The sequence below is a fragment of the Thermothielavioides terrestris genome, chromosome 1 (assembly GCF_000226115.1).
Source record: "Thermothielavioides terrestris NRRL 8126 chromosome 1, complete sequence".
NCBI classification, from domain to species: domain Eukaryota; kingdom Fungi; phylum Ascomycota; class Sordariomycetes; order Sordariales; family Chaetomiaceae; genus Thermothielavioides; species Thermothielavioides terrestris.
This window is the reverse complement of record NC_016457.1, coordinates 1,837,231-1,852,919: the sequence shown is the minus strand read 5'-3', so window position 1 is coordinate 1,852,919 and position 15,689 is coordinate 1,837,231. Positions and strand designations below refer to the sequence as shown.

Below are 15,689 nucleotides of genomic sequence, written 5' to 3'. Positions count from 1 at the left end.
CATCGTGGGCGATTTTTTTTGTAGCCTTCCTTTCGCCGTCGGCCACAGCAGAAGAGTAGACGGGCAGGCCTCGTCGGGGTTTAATTGGTAGTCGCGTTCCGGCTTCTGTGGCGAAAACTGTCGGCTGCCCCCAGGGGACACGGCATGTTCCCATGTCAGCCACGGCCACTTACACGATGGCAGAGCTGAGGGGTGAGACGCAACACGGCAGTCTATGGTCCGGCTATGGCAACCCGGTGCAGATGGCGGGCCGGTTCAACCCCCAGGACCCGTCAGTATCAGTGCCGCCGCCGGCGTCGTCACAACTCGTCCGCCCCAGGAGCCACACGATGGACTATCCGCCGCAGTACCAGCCGGGGCGGCCCGGCCAGGAGGAGGCCGAGCCGTACGACAGATACGGGCATCCGTCCATGAGCATCCCCAGCATTAACAGCCTGAAGCGACCGTACTCGCAGGTAGACCAGGCGCCCTACACCGAGATGGTGCAGGACCTGCGGGATGACTACAAGCCGCCCAACCACGACCAGAAGCTCCTGTCGTTCAGGAAGGTGGGCGACAAGCACACCATCGTCGACGCCAAGGGCCGGATCCACGAGATGGAGATCGACGCGCAGCTGCATGGCATGTTCTTCCTCTCCGAGTTCCCCTCGACCACGAGCGACGGCACCGTGCTCAACGCCGAGTTGACGTGCTACCGGCGCAACCTCTTCCAGATCAGCGGCAGCCTGTGCTTCCCGCAGATCCCGCTGTCCGTGCTGCTCGACTCGGGCGAGACGAGCCAGATCAAGAACATGGAGGTCAGCATCTCGGCCATCGAGTCCGTCGACGGCCACCCCGTGCGCCTCATCGTCATCCCCTGGAAGACGCCGCCGCCCAACGCGCCCGAGGTCAACCAGGCGCCCGACCAGGAGCCGCCCACGCTACCGCTGATCCCGCCGTCGGAGGAGGAGGAGGAGACCGGGGGCGACCACTATGCCATCTACCCAATCGGCTGGAGGCGGCTGCAGTTTAGGATGTGAGTGCTGGGCTGCTGTCATGTCGTGTGCAGAGAAGGGGCAGGAAAAGAAAAAAGAGAGACGGAGAGGCGAGGGAGAGACAGAGATCGGGGAGAGACGGCTGCTAACCCCTGATTCTAGAGCGACGGCCAACAACGGGCGGAGAAAGGAGCTGCAGCAGCACTTTGTGTTGCACCTCAAGCTGCACGGGACGCTGGCGAACGGGCAGAAGCTGGTGCTCTCGGAGCTGACGACGGCGCCGATCGTGGTGCGCGGGAGGAGTCCGCGGAATTTCCAGGCGAGAAAGGAAATTCCGCTGCTGGGATCGAGCGCAGGCTCGCGGGGCCAGACGCTGGTGGAGACGGGCCACGGCATCGTCGCGCAGGCCGTCATCCTCAACAAGCCCCCATACGACTCGCGGCCGCGGTTGTCGAGCTTGGACGTGCCACGGTCGGCCTTCACCTTCACCGCGCCGAAGCAAATGCCGCAGAGCCCGATGCAGATGCGGTCCAAGTAAGTTATCCCCTATTCTCCTCCAAATGAAAACTCTCCGCGGCAGAGAGTCCCGTGGAGCAGCGACGGGCGAGAGGGTTACTCGGCATCGGCAAGCGGAAAAGGGGCAATCAACGCTAACCCCTCGGGCGCCAGCTCCTACCCAACAACATGGAACCCCCCGCCGCAAGTCTCGATGCCGCATACGCCCGGGTCAGCCACCTACCCGGCCTCCACCATGGCCCCAGATCCCTACCCCAAGATGCCGCTCTCCGGCGCGCCCGCCTTCACCACCGAGCCGCAGGAAATGCCGCTACAACCGACCTCGATGCCAGCCGTGCAGCTGCCCCTGACAACGGCCACCCACGACCCACACCACAGCCAACACCACCACCAGCAGCACCACCCCCACCCGCAGCACCCCCCGCAGCCCCCGATCCGCACGCAGTACGCAACCTACCCGACCTCGGCCGCGCCGCACCACCTGGCCCTCTCCGCGCCCAGCGCCGCCGCGACCCCGACCGCAACCGCGCCGCTCCTCTCGCCGGACCCGGCCGCCGCCCTCGCCGTGCCCCGCTACATCGGCGGCGGCGGCGGCGGCCCCGACGCCGGCGCCAACCCGCGCCCGTCCAAGTCGCCCCGCCACGCGAGCCACCAGTCGGCCGCCTCGTCCATCTCCACCACCAACGACGCAGCCTCCGCGACCGGCGCCGGCGGCGCGAGCGGCGGCGAGTACCGCTACGGCCCGTCGCCGGCGGCGGGTACCGGGCCCAGCGGAGGGGCCGCTGGCGGTGCTGTTGGTAGTGGTGGTGCGCCGCACGAGGTCAGTCCTCCCGGCGGGGCGCCGCCGTCGCTGCCGCTGCCGCCGCCGCACGGGCTGGTCGTGCAGCACCATGCTGCCGCGGGGCCGGGGTACGGGGACAGCGGCGGTGCGGCGGGGGCGGGGGGTCCTCATCCTGGTGGTGGTGCTGGCGGTGGTGGGAACGGTGCCGGCGCGCCCGCGCCGGCGAGGGATTACTTCCCGCCTTCGCAGGGGTGGACGACTACGGCGGGCGAGGCCGCGGCCGGCGCTGCCGCGGCGGATAGGCCGTATGGATACCCCGCGCCGGCGGGGGCTGCGGGCGCCAAGCCGGAGGTGCAGGGCCAGGGCGCCGCCGGGGTGCCGGCGCCGGGCGGGTATGGGTATGCGTGGAACACGGCGTGAGACGGTGTGTATGTGTTTGTTTCCGTGCTGGCGTGATGTGGTCTGGACCATGCGGGGTTTTGACGGGCGGCCTTCGACTCGGCTCGGCTTGGTTCAACTCTTCTGCGCTGCGGCGTCCGGTCCCATCGGCTCGACTGGAAAAAAAGGGGCAAGAAAGGCGGGATGAAGCGCAGACGACGGGCGCTTCGGTGCCATGGAGACAGTGCTGAGATGGGTTATTGTATTTTGCGGCCGGTTCGTGTTGATGGTGGTGGTGGCTTTCGTGCCTGCAAAAAACACCGTGCGGTTATCTTCCTGTTTTGTTTTGTTTCGTTTCGCGTGTCAGTGAAGGCCGGCTGGGGAGGACAGTTTCTTGTTTCTGTTTCTTTGTGCGATGTTTCACCGGTCCGGTTTGCCCTCTTGGTCCCCCCGTTTCTTCCCCGTCCCCAACTCATGTGATGTTTACTACGAGATACACTTCCATGGAGAGCAAGCGGCAGCTGTTTGGATTGATACCACCCCCTTTTGTGTTCCAAGTCCTCTCTCTCCCTGCTCATTGCCCGGTACATACAAGCTTTCAGCTTCAATCATGAGTATGTATGGTACATTACGACTGATGAGAGTGCGCGTGGTTTCTACTCTGTGCTCCTTGGGGCGTGTTATGGAGGCACGTTGGAAGGTGTCTGTTGTGTGCAAAGGAGGCACTGTACATGTACATACACATCCGCCTCATGCCTGTGTGGTAAGGTAGTTTATGGAAGGACTTCAGCGTCAAATTCTGGGCTGGAGTCCATGGCTGCTGTGCGCATTGTATGAAAAGCATGGGAACATAAATGTTCAAGCGAGCAGTCTATTTTCGTCGTAGCAAAAGACTCAACTCCAGATGAATGGGAGAAGTTTAACTCAGCTTGGAGTTTACAATTACTGGTGCTATTATTGCAACTTGGGTAATAAGACAGCCGAGGTACGGATCCAGTACACAAAGGCAGACTGCTACTCATGGGTAGCCCGAGACATCTGGTAGCCGCCCATTTTGCGACCTCGCTGTCGACTGTCTCAACATCGGCATGCCCGCATTGATCAAATCTCGGCTTTGTACCGAGTTTGGTACACTAGCCCGGGGGTTCCGAAACATCTTCTCAGGTAACGGAACTACTACTCCGCCAGTGACACGCCTGGCCTTCCTTGGCCGGCTGCGTCTTTGCCGCTTTGGCCATATGGCCGGGTCAGGGTGGACAAGCAAGGCGTACAAGTTCAGAGGCAGAGTCCCGCTTACAGTAGTTGTTGAGACAGCGTATGTCACAACTCGACTTGCGAAAATTAGCACCACCTCAAACCTGAGTGACCGCTCCAAGCGATCATTTCATTGTCGTTACGCTCTTCGACCTGGTCTGTCCTGCGTATGTGGCACGGCGACCTCGATATTCGATACTCCGGGAGCTTTTCGTCCCTTGGGTGCTTTCCACGGCGCGCCATCAAATTGCCCATCTCATCGAATTCCTGGAATCACTGGAAGGCGGCGGTTGCACCTGCTGGTGAAGGGGTATCTTGCCGCCCAGCGAGGATTTGCGAATGGATTCGTGAAAATAAAGCCACGATGCAGGAGTCGGTCCTGATTCTTAGCAGCAGGGAGTGCGGAAAGGGAGTGCGGAAATGCTTTTCAACACGCACTGGTTACTCCGTACACCTGGCTGCCAGCTGGCGGAAAACATGAACGCTTTCTGCTTGCTCACTCAACAACGGAACCCTTCGCACGGCACTCACCAAACCGCAGCAGCCAAATGAAGGGAAATCCATCCCAATTCTCGACACTCCCAACCTCCTAGCACAGCATGTCATGTTTGAGCTGCCAGATGCCAAGCGGTATGTTGATGTCCGTCGTCTGCCGAATGCCGTTAAATTCTGAGACTGACGGCCTCAGCAGAGTAAGGCGAGATGAGCTCTACGAGTCCTCGTCAGACCGGCACTCCAGTCCCGAGAGGGACGATGCAGAGGATGCTGAGCTGCGGGCCAAGCTGAACGCCCGTCTCTCCGGTCTCCTGTCAGTAGATCTGGGGCCGCCTGGCCCCGCACCAGCCACCACCAACATCGGATCCCAATCACCAGACGGCGCAAATCAAGCCGGCGTAGACTCAGAGCCGAAAGCAGCGGCAAAACCGGAATTTGAATTCCGCCTCTTCTCGACGTCGGCCCCGTCCCAGAAGGTGGTGCTCGTGCCCGATGACGAAGAATTCAAGTACGACGGGCCCGCCATCTCGCAGCGGCCGCTGTCACATTACATCCGCGGCGAGCTGACGCCGCGCGAGCGCGAGCAGTTCCGCTTCGCCGCCGTGACGGCGCACGACGTGCGGGCCTGGGCGCAGCAGCGCGCCTGGGGGCTGGAGGTGCCCTGGCGCGTGACTAAGCTGACGGTGACGGCGGTTGGTGGGAAGGGCGCAACCGGCCCCGCCGCCGCCGCTCCTGCTGCTGCGGATGGACTGTTGAGGCAGCAGTCTATCGAGGGTTCTCAGGGAATGGAGAAGACGAAAACGAAGAAAAAGACGCGGCCGGGGAAGAAGAGCAGAATCGTGCTGCGGAAGAGGAAGAAGGCGAAGGAGGAGGCGGCGGCGGCGCTGGAGAAGCAGAGAATGAGCAAGGAGGAACACTTGCGGGAGAAGAAGAAGCGGTTGAACAGGGAGAAGAAGCTGAAGAGGAGGCGGAAGGAGAAAGAGAAGAAGCTGGCTGCGAAGGGCGCCGCGGGAGAGGGAGACGGGGCCAGAGGGTCGGGATCAGAAGCGGGAAGTGCCGGGTAGGAGTAAGGCAGCATCCTCGGACACTTGGTTAGGTGGTAAAACATGCCTGTTTGGGACACTCCATTGCTAGGAACTCCAAATCTGGGGGGCATCTATGAGCCTGCCTTTGGCATCCATAAATAACCCTGGAACTAAATGCTCAAATGAAGCTGGGACATGTCGGTAAGTTGTATCTCGTTCATTTAGTGCTTGCTACCTTCAGAATTACATGCTACCAAAATGTCATCCGAAAACTGAGATGTACCAATTTTCAGTAACCTTCTGTATTACACTACATTTCCCCTCGCTTGCTCTTTCCTTCCATTCCTTCCATCGCGCCTCAACCTGTCGCACCGAACAGTTGGGCAAGAACGCACGAGCCAAGGCGAAAGTTGGCCTGGGTTAGGTGTGGACGGCAGGTGGCAGTTCTTGGCGCTAAGCACAGCAGATCCCTGCATCCCACCAGCTTAACGTTAACTAAGTCCACCGAGCTTAACGTTAGCTAAGTCTACCGTTGTATTCCGTATTTGTCGTTACTGTGTGGTGTTTCTACTTTCCCTCTTGCTGAACGCTGGCCATTACCGCCAAAAACCGGTGATGGTTCGCCAAACAACATGAACGCGCTGTGGTCATCACGCGCCTCGGGCGACGGCGCTGCAGCTGGCGAGCCGCCGGCCGCCGACCCCTCGACTGACGGAACGACGGCAGCTGCGACCGAAAACACCGAGCCTGGACCAGCTGCGCCCTCCTCGATCCCTGCCAGTCACTCGCCGAAAGGGCCCGTCCTCCAGCGGAATCAGCAGCCCTCGGCCCCTCTGCCCCCGGCCGTGCCCTCAGTCCCGGCACCCCCGATTCCGCAGCCTCACGCCAGCGCCACCGACATCGACCCGGATACCACCGACGCCAACACCAACAACGACAATCATGTCAGCGCCCTGGGGGCCCCGGGGCCAGCGCAGGGGCAGCTACCGGCTCAACCCTTCCCCCGTACCCCAGTCCAACCCCAAGGCCAGCCTCGACCTCACTCCCCACCCCAGCAGCAGCAGCAACAACAACAACAACAACCCCAGGGCCAGGGCCAGGGCCAGGGCCAACCCCAACCGCAGGACTCCCTCTCGCTCGCCCAGCTCCGTCGCATCGTCGCCGACTTCCCCCGCGCCGCCCCCGAGCCGACCGCCTACGACTACGTCTACACCGACACCTCCCCGCTCGACGAGGAGATCGACGAGTGGTTCATGTACAACTTCTGGCAGTGGGTGCGCCTGAACGCCGCCAACCGCGCCTTCCACTCCGCCTGGGGCCGCTTCGCCCCTCCGTCGTCCTCCGCCTCGACGGCGGCGGGGTCCGCCGGACAGACGGTGGTCAGTTGGGAGGAAGCCGGGGACGAGCATAGGCGGGCGTTTGTGCGGCGGCTTCTGGACGGCGTCGGCAGCGCGGATCGTATCGCGCGCGCCGAGGCCGTTGGCGCGCTCGTCTACTTGGTTCTTGGCCGGTGGACGGAGACGGTGAAGGCCGCCGGCGCGCTGAGCGCCGCCGTACTGGCGGGAAAGGCGCGGTCTGCCGCTACGCCGGTGCAGCTGGCGGCGATGAAAGAGGGCGTGCGGGTGGTGGCTGAGTGCGGGGGCATTGAGGTCGTGTGGAAGGCGCTGAGGGGCGTTTTCGAGCTGTTCTGGTAGGTTGCGTCCGACCTGGGATGGATGCGAGGCCGCAGGGAAGGTCGTAGCGAGTGTTGCTCTGCTGTGCGGTGCTGACGGAGGCAGGGCCGATGAACTCCCTCAGAACGTGCAGATGGCAGCGGAGGAGCTGATCCATCTGATGACCGTCGTGTACATGGCCATCCTGGAGGCCCTGGACGACCCCGAGGGCATGGATGAGGTCCGGCAACGGCTGGGTAAGTGTAACCCGCCGCCAATGTCGACGGCAGCACGCTGACCTTGACAGTCGGTCTCAACCCGAGCTTGGTTAGCTTCATGCTTCGTGTCACCGCCAAGCTGCGGTGGGATGAGACGGGTATTCTTCCGCAAACCCAGGTACTGTCCGCGGTCGCCCTCCACCGAGCCAAGCTGCTGACAGGCCCAGATATTGCTCCTCTTTTGGAAGTCCATCTTGCTGGTGTTCGGTGGCTCCAAAGAGATCGCCGAGACCAAACAGGCGACCAGCGAGATGGAGGGCTGCGAAGACAAGGAGACCATCACGGCCTCCCCGCTCGACTACCATATCTTCCGCCAGGAGATTACGTCCAAATATCCCGCTTACGTCCCGCCCCAGCCGCTTTTGCCCCTGGATGCAGACCAGACTTCGATCATCCCGCCTCTTCCCAACCATCCATCAAGAAATTCCGGTCAGAACGGAGGCCTATCCGGGCCTTCTGGCCACGGAGGAGGCGCCTCTATTCTCCACCAGCCCGTCCATATTGCCACTCCGGCCCCGTCACCGCCGCCTAGTCCCGGTGTAGGTGGCAAGGCCGGCAAGAAGCAGAACTACCAGACGAACCAGAACTTTCCGTTCATGTACCCGCCTCTCGACGCCACAAGCAACAGCGCGGGCGGCAAGGGAGGCGCCGCGCTCCAGGATCTGCTGGTGGGCAGGAAATGGGAGGGCAGCGACGTCCCGGCTTCGATTCTCGAGGCTGGCGAGCTCTTCTCCAAGCGAGTGCGCATGACGCGTGCAACCCGCCAGCTGTGGAACGAACGGGAGGAGTTTCTCAAGTTTGAACGCGGCTACGCAGCCGACGAGGACATCATCGACGAGCTTGACCTATCGTCGCTAACGCTGGAAGAAAAGGAGGAGCTGGGGCTGAACAAAGCAGCTGACGACCGGCCACCAAAGCCGCCCACGACAGGGGCCGACTACGGGCCTCGTGGCGTCGATCAGCGGACCAAGGAACGGCTGGATGCCGTGGAGGAGTTCTACGTGAGTCTGTCGGATTTGTCTTTGTGGTGCCTCGTCCCTCTAACTTCTCCGCAGAAAGAAGCACTTCCCCACCTCCAGTCCGTAGTCATCGTGCTTCTAAAGCAGATCATGGCGATAGCTAGCAACTTGGCCTCCCCCGCAACTGCAAACGGCCCACAAGGTCCTCCCAGTGCCCGCCCGAACGGTGGGCAGCAGGACGCGCCGAACGGCATGAATGGCGCTTCCAAGGGGGACCCTTCCTCCCCGCTAGACGCCGACGTGGACGAGCTGCGAAATAGGGAAATCGCCGCCAAGGCTGTTACGGGCATCCTGATACTGCTGCTGAAGTGGCTGAAGCTCTCTCACGTCCTCAAGTTCGAGTACTTGACTCAGCTCCTACTGGACTCTAACTATCTCCCCATGGCACTTAAGATATTCGCGATGTATGATGTCCAGCAAGTCGTCGAGAGCCGGACGGACCGGCTCGAGCACAGGTGAGCGCGCTTTCCTCGTTGCTTTTGCAGTCTTGCGGGGTTTGCCGTTGACTCCCCACAGCTTTTTCTACTTCTGCGGCTCTCGCGCAGGCGTAATCCCTCCTCAAAACACCGTCCCGAACCCGACGGCGACCGAATTTGAAGACGTCAGCGACGACGACGCCGCCCCGCCCCCCATCAAACGGCGCCGCTCACCCCCGAACGCCCCTTCCGAACCCGATGCTTCTTCTTCCACCACCTCCTCCCTCCCAGATCAATCCGTCCCAGCAGGCACCGAACAGCCGCAACAACAATCACAACCACAGCCACCCCAACAACAACAACAACCCCCTCCCCGCCCCGAAGTCGACGAGCTAGGCTGCCCGCTCAACCCGCTCCCCGCCGAGCCCATCACCGACTTCTCGCGCCGCAACTTCTTCTCGCTGATCAACTACCTGCGCATCATGCAGAAGGTGTGCAAGCGCCGCGGCCACCGCAACATGATGATGGTGCAGTACAAGTCGTCCAACATCCTGCGCAAGGCGCTGCGCGTGCCGCAGCACGAGCTGCGCCTCTACACGCTCAAGCTGTACAAGAACCAGGTGCCCTACTGCGGCCGCAAGTGGCGCCAGTCCAACATGCGCGTCATCACCGCCGTCTACCTGCACTGCCGCCCCGAGCTGCGCGACGGCTGGCTCGCCGGCGTCGACCTCGACGCCGAGGTCGAGGAGTCCCTCCCTCAGGAGCAGGCCCTGCGCAGCCTGACCCACTGGTTCAACCTGCGCCGCTACCCGGAGCACGTGGTCGCTTCTGCCGCTGGCGAGGGCGCTGCCGGTGGTGGTGGTGGCGCGTCGATGGCGCTGGTGAGGGAGGCCATGAGGGAGGAGCACGACTTCTTCGCCAAGGAGCTGGAGAAGGCCAATTTGAGCTGGCTGCTCGCGGAGCAGCAGATGGCTGGGGAAGAGGGCGGTCCCGGTGGTCCTGGGGACGGGAGCATGGCCGGGTGGGAGCAGGAAGGGTGGGGGTGAAGAGGAAGGAATGGATGCTTTTGTTGTTTTGAGTGGTTGCCATGTGTAGCATAGTTCATGTGTCTTGTGAGTGTTTCGTGGCGTTTCTCGGCTGCATACTCCTTCGGTGGCAAGTCGGCGTTTGCGCTGTCTTCAGAAACATCTTCAATGGCAAATCTGACGGATTTCTCGACGAGTTTCATCGCAACAGCCATCGGAGGGAACTGGTGGTTCCATAAGGAAGGTATGATATCTTATATATACCTATGGCCTCGTTTGACCTCGTCGTCCTCGTCAATCGTCAATATCCCCCCTGATTCAGGATTGGTTGCAAGAGAACTTGTCCCTATCTGCTTCGGGCATCTGCACTCATCGCAGAACGCAGCATGTCCGCTCCAGATTCCCTACCCTACTACTCACTCCCTTTTGGCCCTGTTTGCCCAGGATTGGTTCCTACACATGAAGTACCAAGAGAAAAGAAGAAAAACATCCTTGGCATAAGGAGGGATGAAAAAGTGATGAAAGAAGTGAATGAAACGTGACAAAAGGCCGCTGCAAGATGCTCAGCAGCAGCGACGAACGCGTACAGCTCGCTGCCCGCGGGCGGCCCGCTCATGTGGGAGACCCGTCTCTGGACACCGCCATGAAGAAACGAAAATAAAGGATGTCCTTTTAGAGGACATACGAGGAAATGAAAAAAGAGAAAGAAGAAAAAACCGTATGCCGTCACTGAGAGACGATACAAATCCCGAACAACGCCTTGCTATGAGGGACTGGTGAAATCCAAGAATGAAATGCCGGTGGTGTTTCTGTACGCTGGCGCACAGGACAGCAGGGTATTTTTTTGTGGCAGTCGTGAAACGTCCTGAGCAGTTCTCTATCAGATGGCCCTCCCAACACCAGAAAATGCTTTTGCAAATCGAGCCGCACTGTTCGGGTCGGTGCCCGTCTGTGGTCTAGATCCAGGCGCCTTTGGCATCTGCCGATGGCGGTGTCGCGTCGCCCGTGCCACGGCGGCGCGGTGGACTTCGAGGGGGAACGCCATTTGTTGTCTTCGGTACCGGCATGCTGAAGCCGACGCCCTTTGGACTCGGTAGCTTGACTTTGGTCGGGGTCTGCGGGCTGTAGACGCTCGGACTGAGGGTAACCTCCTCCTGCGGCGGTGGCTCAGCCTTGGGCACCTGGCTGTTGATCTTTGGCACCGGAGGCAGCGTCTTCATCTTCGCGTCCTTGACCGGGTCGCGCTTTGAGGTCGCGTCCGCCGGTTCCGGGGGAGGGACGGATATGGCGGCGGAAGCGTCCAATGGCCCGGGGCGCTTGGGGTTCTCCAGACCAACCGGCTTCACGACGCTGGGACAATCGAGAGTATGGGCGACATCGTCGCTCGCGGCAGTCCTATCTTGGGCCAGCGGGGGGATGTCGTCGACCGAAGATAGACGAATCCCGATCTGAACAGTTGCCGAAGACACCAGGGACGAATCTCTCCGGTGCCGCATGTTTGCGAGGTTGGCCATCGAAGGTGGCGGCTTCAAGGCGTCGGCAGGTGAATACGTAGTCGCCGGTAAAAGGACCATGGATGTTTTTGAGGCGACAGTGCTTCTCGGGAACAGAGAGTATGAGCGCTTTCGCAGGTGGCCTGCAGCCGGCATCGTAGGGATGCGAGCAGGTTCCGGTGCCTTGGGCATCAGTACGGATGCCACGGCGGAAGTGAATTTGCTTGACCGAACGGGGTTAGGGCTTCGTCGACCGTTGTGTGTGGAGGCCGACTTGGTGCTCTTGCTATCTGACGCCTCCGCCTCGTTCTCACCGCTGAGCAAAGTCACCTCGCTGTCCACCCGGCGCAGGGTCCGCGATCCTGCCACCTGGTCGTTCATGTGGCCAACCGAGCCACCGGCGTTGTCATCCGAATCGTTCGAATCGTAACGTGCCATCTTATAGAACGCCCGCCTGTTTTCGTATTCGCCGGCTTTGTCTCTGGGTCCAATGGTGGTCGCAGGGCTCGACTTGAGAAACAGGTAAAGGCCACCGGTCATCAGGCCGGAGACATTTGCCACGACCGCCGCGATCATGCCCAAAGTGAGAGCGTTGGACAATTGGCCCCGACCGTCCATGAAACCCTGGACGAAGAAGAACGGGATTAAAAACGCCTTGGAAAGATCAGCCGCAAGACATTCCGTGGCTGTTGGGGAGGCGACTCACGTTTGAAACGACGGCAAGAGCCAGATAGTACACCATCCTGGACGCAGCCACCCGGGCAGTTATCTCCACCTTAATGCTGCGGTGCAGTCTAACGCAGATTATCACGACGCAAACCAAGATAATGCCAGTAATGGCGATGAATAGTGCGAAGCAAGCGATCGAATAGTGCGAGACAAACCAAAAGAGCGAGGACAAGCAGAAGTTCGGAGAGTGGTCGAAGTCGGCGACAAGGAAGTTGGCCAGAAGGAGCAAGCCAATGATAGATAAGCAAACCGGCACATTGTACTTGCCCCTGGGTGCGAACGGCTGCTTTCGGAGGGCTCTGATGGCAACATCAATTCCAAGAACCAGCTGGGTGTAGGGAACGATGAACACAGCTGTCGGCAGTGTTAGCAAAGCACGCGCAGCACTCCACACCCGCTGTGCGCCAGCTGACGTACCTGGCAGCATAAGCTCCGCCAGCCACGTACAGCCCGGACCGAAGAGCGAGTCCAGGCCGGTAGACTGGGCCCCAGCGAAGATGAAGCTTTGAATGAAAATTCCAACGGAGAGCACAAGCGGGTAGACCTCGGCTTCAGGGACGAAGGTAAAGCCGTTACGTCTGATGCTTGTCAGCGACTGGAGCCCCCCAAGCCAGAGAGTAACACAGGATACCCGCCACAGAACTCACCTGAACCTGAAATTCCTGTCGTTCCTCCTCTTCCTGAAATAAGAATCGCACAAGATCCCCACGGCAGTGGCGAAGGCGGCTATGATGTTGAGGGAGGCTAGAACGATGGTCGACGTCCTGATTGATCTGGTGGTGTTCCACGTCACCTCGTTCAAGAAGCGCTGCCGGCTGATGGTGCGGTTGGTTTCCGACTGGAAGATGCCACTCCCCGACCTGTTGAAGTGGTCGAAGTTCGCCAGCACCCGCCTCGTGTCGTCCCGCGACTCCAGCCAGTCGACGCCCCCAAGGGCCCCGATGTATGTTGGCGACATTGGGCTATATCGGCGAGCAACCGCGAGGTTGGCGATGGCGATGAAGCCGTACCAGCGCCCTCTTGCTCGTCCGTCGTCAAGTCATCTAATCCGCCCTTGAATGATCTCGTAGACACGTCGTCTGGCGATGGCTGAGGTGGGGAGAGGTGAGGAAAGGAGGGATACGCGCGGTAGGACGAAATGGAAGAGACGCAGATTGTAATGCTATCGTCCCAAGGAGCCCGCCGTGCTAAGCAGGGGTTGGCACACTCGAGCACAACCACGGACCAGACGAAACAGTGCCCGAGCGACGCAACTCTTGCTGCCCGTCCACAGCTGGGAATGATAACAGGGGTCAGGGGACGATGAACGGGCGAATCGAAGGCGAGGAGGGCTGCGTGGAAGACGGGAAGCACGCACCCCCCACTGGCCCCCATCCAGGCTGGAAGGATCTTCCAGAAGAAGCCTGGTGCTGGTGCTGGCCAGGGACGCATTGAAGCTCGAGACGAGGCATGCTGTGAGTTCCCGGGGCGGCCGTCTGGAGAGTTAGAGATGGGACGAGACGCTGGCCAACCGGGGTTTTCCGTGCCACATCGTGGACCACAGCTAGCATAACAAGTAGCACTCGATGGATGGTGCTGCGTGTGAATAGAGTTTGGTTCAACAAACCAGCGGTCACTGACCGAGGTTTCCCGTTGGATCACGGAACCGACCAGAGTACGGATTACCTTTGGTCTAGCTCGACCGGATTGTAGCTCTCTCGAGACGTGAACAGCCAGCGAGAGGTATGTTCCCCCCACAGGAAGCGATGAGAAAACGCGGGTTGGCCGATGAGGGACGGGAGTGAATAGCCAAGTTTGGGCATCTTTACCGAGTTCGGTTCGCAGCAGCCTTCGGTCCTCGTAGCAGAAAGAAGGTGCCGGGCCTGGATGCATCACGGGGGGAGAGGTGGGGGAGTTCTTGGCGGCGCCGTGTCTCCAGGGGCCCTGATGGTTTCTGGGATCTGATGGAAAGAGCGCGATCCGGCGTCAAGCAGGAGGCTGAGGCAGGTGCGAGCCGCTGCACCCAAGCTTCCGAGCTCGCCCCGAGCTCAGGGAGCTCAACGGGCATTGGCGGGGCACCGGCAAGGCATGAGTTGCACCCTTGCGGTTGAGGCAGTTTTGTGACACGCCCAGGTTTCGCGTTCCTGCAAGAACCGCTGCTTGGCTTGAGCTCCCAAGCTCCGCTGTGGGGCGCACCTGCCCTGCATTACCGAGACCCCTGCTTTGCAGGGCTGACCCCTGCTGTGTATCAAACATGGAACCTTGCTCGCACTTCAACTCAACATCCGCAGGAAACGACGGCTTCAAGATGTCAAGTTCTCTGATGAGGCCGCATTTCTCCGACTGTGCTGCAAAGGCTGGGACATACGTTGTCTTACGTCCAACTAATTCCTGGATGATCGCCGCGATCAAGCCAGGCTATAGTGCATTCTGAACGGAGCATGACATATCGTGTAGCTGCTCTGATCCCCCAGCTTACTTCACCGTGACAAGAGGACGGGGTGCCTGCTGCCGCCCCATCAGATGAGCCGCGCTGCGTGTAGATATGATGCTGACTTTGCGAGCAGTAAGTAAGCAGTGCGGTGGAGTTTACAACGTACCTAGTAGATCTTGCGCATAAGCTGCATAGCCCACACCTACACCACTGTGTCTCCGGGGCGCCAGGCTCACATTCTCGACCTCGACTCCATTAGCCACCCACGTTTCTCGCTCGGCCCCGCGGGACCCCGCCAGTTTTTCCACCTTCAGCTTCCAAAAGACCGATCAGTCAGCCTTCAAGAAACATTCTCTCCGTAAGCCCGTCTCCAGGCATCCCAGTGGCCCCTGAATCTCCGCTATACACTACGTACTCATCTTGGTGACCCATGGGGCTGTTGCACGGATGCTCCCGCTCCAAGCTCACCAACCACTCACGTCCATCCATCCAACACCGGTACCCTGTCCTGAGTTAGGGTTTGTGTCAAAGTTTCGGAAAGCCCACTTCCCATGTCCCCGCAGACAGGGGATGTGGGTGGCCTGGGCCCTTCTGCTGCCCCCTTCCGCTACACGCCTCGAATGGAATAGTGTAGACGCACAATAGCACATGTCTCTGGTCATGCTGGCCAATCTTTGTGGGGGAGAAACATCCTGTGCAGTAGGATCAGATCGCGGCCCAAGACCATGTAATACTACCTACGTAATGTTCGCACACATTCATCCACATAGCACCGTGTGATCTAGGAGCCTGCCTCGCTCTTCTCACCGGACTCCGCCAGGTTCAACATCCGAAGCAACGGCTCGGCCGATTGCTGCTGGAACTCGGAGAATTACAGCCGCGCTGACCCACGTCTTGACAGCGGCACGGTATTAGAAGAACGGAAATCCATGGTCCCGGGCGGCGAGGCTGACAGGCCCACCTGCGGGGCCTCCCAAGAGCGGGCCCTAATGAACTGCAGGCCTTACATACATGGTTAGACGGTACACTGGACAGTAGTTGGTTTGGAGGGACCGAGCGTCGAGACATGGCCAAGGGACCTGGAAGCTGGCTCTTCCGAGATGGCGAGGGGCCCGCCTCGTCACCTACAACGGCGCCGCAATAAGGGTCGCAGATACGTGCTGCAACCGAGTTGGCCGAGGGGGTTGCTGGCCAACCTGGGTCCATGGGACTCTACACAGTAGGACTAGAAACCGTCACGG

At 60.4% G+C, this 15,689-nt stretch overlaps 4 protein-coding genes across 4 annotated transcripts; 3 read left to right on the top strand and 1 right to left on the bottom strand.

The window, feature by feature from the left end:
• On the top strand, nucleotides 1-1,069 carry THITE_2107095 (transcription factor-like protein). Its single transcript, XM_003648948.1, has one exon. It carries the CDS (start codon nucleotides 177-179, stop codon nucleotides 1,017-1,019), a length of 843 nt encoding a protein of 280 aa, XP_003648996.1. The 5' UTR covers nucleotides 1-176; the 3' UTR covers nucleotides 1,020-1,069.
• Nucleotides 1,070-4,304: 3,235 nt separating this feature from the next.
• Nucleotides 4,305-5,566, top strand: THITE_2107093 (uncharacterized protein). Its single transcript, XM_003648947.1, has 2 exons — nucleotides 4,305-4,533; nucleotides 4,595-5,566. Exons 1-2 carry the CDS (start codon nucleotides 4,508-4,510, stop codon nucleotides 5,460-5,462), a joined length of 894 nt encoding a protein of 297 aa, XP_003648995.1. The 5' UTR covers nucleotides 4,305-4,507; the 3' UTR covers nucleotides 5,463-5,566.
• A 315-nt stretch (nucleotides 5,567-5,881) lies between these two features.
• Nucleotides 5,882-10,089, top strand: THITE_2107090 (uncharacterized protein). The gene is made up of 6 exons (XM_003648946.1): nucleotides 5,882-7,113; nucleotides 7,202-7,332; nucleotides 7,383-7,471; nucleotides 7,521-8,354; nucleotides 8,409-8,827; nucleotides 8,889-10,089. The coding sequence occupies exons 1-6, from the start codon at nucleotides 6,056-6,058 to the stop codon at nucleotides 9,832-9,834; spliced, it is 3,477 nt and encodes a 1,158-aa protein (XP_003648994.1). The 5' UTR covers nucleotides 5,882-6,055; the 3' UTR covers nucleotides 9,835-10,089.
• Nucleotides 10,090-10,769: 680 nt separating this feature from the next.
• THITE_120585 (uncharacterized protein) lies at nucleotides 10,770-12,993 on the bottom strand (the record flags this gene model as incomplete). The annotated part of the gene is made up of 4 exons (XM_003648945.1): nucleotides 10,770-11,961; nucleotides 12,014-12,389; nucleotides 12,453-12,613; nucleotides 12,683-12,993. 4 exons carry the CDS (start codon nucleotides 12,991-12,993, stop codon nucleotides 10,770-10,772), a joined length of 2,040 nt encoding a protein of 679 aa, XP_003648993.1.
• Between the last annotated feature and the right edge of the window lie 2,696 nt (nucleotides 12,994-15,689).